This window comes from Salvelinus sp. IW2-2015, unplaced genomic scaffold (genome assembly GCF_002910315.2).
Source record: "Salvelinus sp. IW2-2015 unplaced genomic scaffold, ASM291031v2 Un_scaffold2318, whole genome shotgun sequence".
NCBI lineage: Eukaryota > Metazoa > Chordata > Actinopteri > Salmoniformes > Salmonidae > Salvelinus > Salvelinus sp. IW2-2015.
Window position 1 is genome coordinate 176,912 of NW_019943644.1, and position 5,337 is coordinate 182,248.

General features: G+C 47.1%; 1 protein-coding gene across 1 annotated transcript in view; it reads right to left on the reverse strand.

Moving 5' to 3' along the window:
• Positions 1 to 169: 169 nt before the first annotated feature.
• LOC112073611 (E3 ubiquitin-protein ligase AMFR-like) overlaps positions 170 to 5,337 on the reverse strand; it is an 18,714-nt gene continuing 13,546 nt past the window's right edge. Inside the window, exons 12-14 of the mRNA XM_024140875.2 lie at positions 2,461 to 2,595; positions 2,049 to 2,236; positions 170 to 1,520 (exon numbers count right to left, since the gene is read on the reverse strand). Coding sequence (XP_023996643.1) covers positions 1,370 to 1,520; positions 2,049 to 2,236; positions 2,461 to 2,595 — 474 coding nt within the window. The 3' untranslated portion in view covers positions 170 to 1,369. The remainder of the gene's footprint in view (positions 1,521 to 2,048; positions 2,237 to 2,460; positions 2,596 to 5,337) is intronic.

A 5,337-nucleotide genomic window follows, 5' to 3' on the forward strand; every position in this document is an offset into this window, starting at 1 on the left:
TGCACATCTCACAGAAAGAATCTGCATCATGTGGAAGTTCATGGGATCAATGTTCTTTGGGTAAATAAAATAAAGCATTCCATTGTGATTCATGCACAACACCACTCAACTTAAAAAGCCTTTGAGAGTTAAAAAGACATCCAACAACATAGGCCTACATATCGTTCTGCAAGAATGAACTACCAGTACATGGAGTGGTAGGAGGAGTGTGTGAGTGAATCAGATAGGTTCATCAGTATTCAAACCCAACTCCTCTGAGCCCATACAGTCTTCTGTACCTCTATCAATGGATGTTTAATACAGTGTAGGTATACTTTGGGAAGTTTTAGAGGTATACAGACTGCAGATAGAAACCACTGGTTGACCTAGAGGTCAGGGATCCACTATTCTATAACTCTGTACTGGTGAGTTTTACTGTCTGTCTGGATACAAAACTATTCCGTCTTCCTATTTAGATAGTGTTCTTTCTTGGGTGGATATTTGACATTTAACACATTAACAACCAGGTCTCCACAACGGCCAGAATTTAAACTCTTGTACTCTCTCTCTGCAGCATTATGTGGATAAAGTACATTCATATTTCGAAGAGGCTGTAATACTAAAGTGACATTCTCTTAAAAGATAAAAAGCTTCACAATGTTATAATCTATTAAACCTACTCTTAATTCACAGTTTTCACTCCATTTTTATAAAATAACATCAGTTTGTTATCAACCCAACCCATGATATCAATATCAATCTCAGCCCATTACAACACAAATATTTTTGTTGTTGAATAAAACCAATACAAACTATGTCCCACTCCATTACACTATAAGCTGTATGTAGCAACAGCACCTTAACAAACCCTAACTAACCTCAGCAGCATCCTCGGACTGTGACACCATGCTRTTTCCTTCTCCATCATGGCCAGTAAAGAGAATGACAGGTAAGTCTAGTGAAGCTGGGGGCTAGAGCTATGTGATGACAGGTGTGCGAGGTGGCGTTTTACAGTGCACTTCAGAAACTCAACAGACAGACACCCACCACTCCTTTAAAACGCTGGTGATCCATGTCCAATTAAGCCTCTGGTGCCTGGTGAAAGTTCAGGGGAGGCTGGTACCATTCCCAAGGCCCAGTTCTCATATCTCACTAGAGCAGCCTAAAACAGCAGAGCCCCTGTGCCATGTGCAGCCAAAGCCCATGCTTCTTGTAACACTTTGTAATGTAATGCTTTTATTTAGGTAATTCCATTGATCATATAACGTAGAGAGCTCTTTCGGTGGAGGTCTCTTAGGTGGGACGTGAGGAGTTTGTGGACACTCCAAGGGCATTAGGTGTGGGTTCGAGGTGAGACTGTCCAGGTGGGAGTTTACAGTCCAGTATAGTCTCAGGGAGCAGGGTCTGGTTGGCTCTGCATGCGTCTCTCTGCAGCTGCTGCCATGGTCCTGCGTCTCAGCATGGTCATGTCTGAGACAGGGGCGTCTTCCTCCAGAGTGGGCAGGTCCTCCTCGTCCTCTGGGCTCTTTCTCAAGTATCTCCTGTGGGGAAATGAATTGAGGTCAATGTGGGCTGTGTTCAGCAGACACGAAACYGAAGGAAATGCTCAGAAACAGAGTGGCAGGGAGAAACTGTCTGAACTAGTCCAATAAGAAACTTTCATTTTGCTAAACTTTTGCTATGGTGTGTCCTTATAAACATGACAGTGATCTCAGTCATTTAGTTACAATAGATCTATTCTGCTACTGTAGTTACTCAGTAAAAGAGCCAGTGACTGAACCCTGACCTAACAGACAAGAAACCACCACCAAGACAGCAACAGGTGTTTGCTCTTATCTAAGAAGACTCTTATTTTGAAAAGATTGTCAGCTGAGGCCTGTTCAGGAGGCCTGGTCACGTTGCAAAACATTCAGACAGAAATTGATTGCGTAATAAGATATGATTGTCTGCCAAGTTGAATAGGGTAGGCTATATTTCTATCTGCAAAGCTGGTAAGGTTTCCCCTCACTGAATACACCCGTTTCGTTWGACAGACTGGTCTAGTATTGCCGGTGGTGACAGTACAGTACCTGCGTGCCTGTTGCAGCAGCTCATCCTTCCTCTGCAGCAGCATCTTCTGTCTCTCCTCTGCAGACTTGGAGAAGCGGCTCCCTCTGACCTCCAGGTTGTTCAGCTCGCTGGGAGCAGTCTCCACCCCCCCACTGGCTCCTGCCCCCTCTGGGCCTGGGTTCACCTGCACGGGGGAACGCTCAGCCGCCTGGAGGGGGAGAGGCAAGACATCTTTAATCAACACCAGTTAACACCACAGTATACACCTTTAAACACATTTGACTAGATCCTGAACTCACGCCCTCTATTGTTCTACCTAATCCTCAGAAAGAGGCAGTACAATCACACACAAGGGGAAAGTGTAGGCCTTCTGGGGTCTATATGTGGACCACCATGGTCAAAATACCCAATGCACTGAACTGGAGGACCTACCAGAGCAGGGAAGGGCACSACGATGCGWCCCTCCAGGATGTTGTCGGTGGTGACCTCCACAGAGCGGGTCAACTGCAGGTCCTGCAGCACCAAGTGGTAGGGAACCTGAGGAAACATCTCCTGGATCTGATGGGCCTGTGGGGAGTAGAACACTATGTTAGCCAGTGGTGTGTGAATCTAGTCTCTCTGCTTTCTTATGACGGCTATCTAGCTGTAGCGCTATTTAGCTATTCATGAGATAGTGCAGTTGTTGATCTAGATTTGTTATGCTCTGTACCTCTCAGGTTTGCAGTGGCCAACAGCCGAGGAGCTGGTAGCCAACAATGATGACTGTGCATCTGCTGGGACACCATGCAGACAGCAACGTAAACTGCCCTGCGACACCTCTTCCAACAATAAGAGACTGACCCAGCCACCTTGGCACCTCTAAAATCCCAGGAGTCATTATTTCCTCACACTTGATTGAATGTGCATTATGTGGTGATGTTTTGATTGACACTAAGAGTTGTGTCTGTACCTGTGTTTGCTCGCGTGTCTGTGTACATTAACGTTCCTGTTTGCTATTCCTCAGTTCCTGCCTGCGTCGTGCTGGAGCAGGCCACGTCGTGTCCAACATGCGATGTCCCTGAACATCAGTGGTGATGGAGGCCCGGCCAGAGGCCGCAGCAGGGGGCTGGCCTCCCACTGGAGAACAACCTGAGCCCTGGGGCCCCGCTGCAGACGCCAGACCACACCTCAACCAACACAATCACTTCTTCCACTTTGATGGTAAGGCATACAGACTTGTTTTACAACACAGGTGATCTCACTGAATGGACTACTCTATTGAGTATGGTTGATGATAGTTCTGGCATAAAATGTTGAGAGTCACATAGACCAGACATCACACTGTTAGAGACATTTCTTATAGTGCACATTTCAGGTAGTAATTAATGTGGTGATGTCCCTCCCAGGCTCCCGCATCGCCAGCTGGCTGCCTAGTTTCTCAGTAGAGGTGATGCCACACCACTAACATCCTGGCTATCGCTCAGCAGGCCAACAACTCTCAGCTCAACACCATGGTGAGTCACAGCCTTACACTCTACTCCCTCCCGGGACATCAGCATGTTTTTAGTCCTGGACTAGGTTTAATCCTTCCAAGAGGTCTCGCAAGCATCATCTCACATACACATGGTTAGCAGATGTTAATGCGAGTGTAGCGAAATGCTTGTGCTTCTAGTTCCGACAATGCAGTAATAACCAACGAGTAATCTAACCTAACAATTCCACAACTACTACCTTATACACACAAGTGTAAAGGATAAAGAATATGTACATAAAGAATATGAATGAGTGATGGTACAGAACGGCATAGGCAAGATGCAGTAGATGGTATCGAGTACAGTATATACATATGAGATAGAGTAATGTAGGGTATGTAAACATAAAAGTGCATAGTTTAAAGTGGCAGTGATACATGTATTACATAAAGTATGGCAAGATGCAGTAGATGATAAGAGTCTCAGTATATACATATACATTATATTAAGTGGCATTGTTTAAAGTGGCTAGTGATACATTTTTGATCAATTTCATCAATTGCCATTTATTATAGTGAGCTGGAGTTGAGTCAGTATGTTGGCGCAGCCACTCGATGTTAGTGGTGGCTGTTTAACAGTCTGATCGACCTTGAGATAGAAGCTGTTTTTCAGTCTCTCGGTCCCTGCTTTGATGCACCTGTACTGACCTCGCCTGTCTGGATGATAGCGGGGTGAACAGGCAGTGGCTCGGTGTTGTGTCCTTGAGTGATCTTTATGGCCTTCCTGTGACATCTGGTGTGCAGGTGTCCTGGAGGGCAGGTAGTTTGCCCTCAGTGATGCGTTGTGCAGACCTCCACAACCCTCTGGAGAGCCTTACGTTGGGGCGGAGCAGTTGCGGTACCAGGCGGTGATACAGCCCGACAGGATGCTCTCAATTGTGCACTGTACAAGTTTGTGAGTGCTTTTGTGACAGCCAAATTTCTTCAGCCTCCTGAGGTTGAAGAGGCGCTGCTGCCGCCTTCTCACCACGCTGTCTGTGTGGGTGGACAATTCAGTTTGTCCGTGATGTGTACGCCGAGAGGAACTTAAAACTTACTACCCTCTCCACTACTGTCCCGTCAATGTGGATAGGGGGTGCCTCCTCAGCTGTTCCTGAAGTCCACAATCATCTCCTTGTCTTGTTGACGTTGAGTGTGAGGTTATTTTCCTGACACCACACTCGAGGGCCCTCACCTCCTCCCTGTAGGCCGTCTCGTCGTTGTTGGTAATCAAGCCTACCACTGTAGTGTTGTCCGCAAACTTGATTGATTGAGTTGGAGGCGTGACATGGCCACGCAGTCGTGGGTGAACAGGGAGTACAGAGAGGGCTGAAACGCGCCCTTGTGGGGCCCCAGTGTTGAGGATCAGCGGGGTGGAGATGTTGTTACCTACCCTCACCACCTGGGGCGGCCCGTCAGGAAGTCCAGGACCCAGTTGCACAGGGCGGGGTCGAGACCCAGGGTCTCGAGCTTGATGACGAGTTTGGAGGTACTATGGTGTTAAATGCTGAACTGTAGTCGATGAACAGCGTTCTCACATAGGTATTCTCTTGTCCAGATGGGTTATGGGCAGTGTGCAGTGTGGTTGCGATTGCGTCATCTGTGACCTATTGGTCGGTAAGCAAATTGAATTGGTCTAGGGTGTCAGGTAGGGTGGAGGTGATATGGTCCTTGACTAGTCTCTCAAAGCACTTCATGATGACGGAAGTGAGTCTACGGGGCGGTAGTCGCTTAGCTCAGTTTACCTTAGCTTTCTGGGAACAGGAACAATCTGAGCTTTGATGATTGTTTTACACCTGCCCGTTCATCAACAGCTTTGG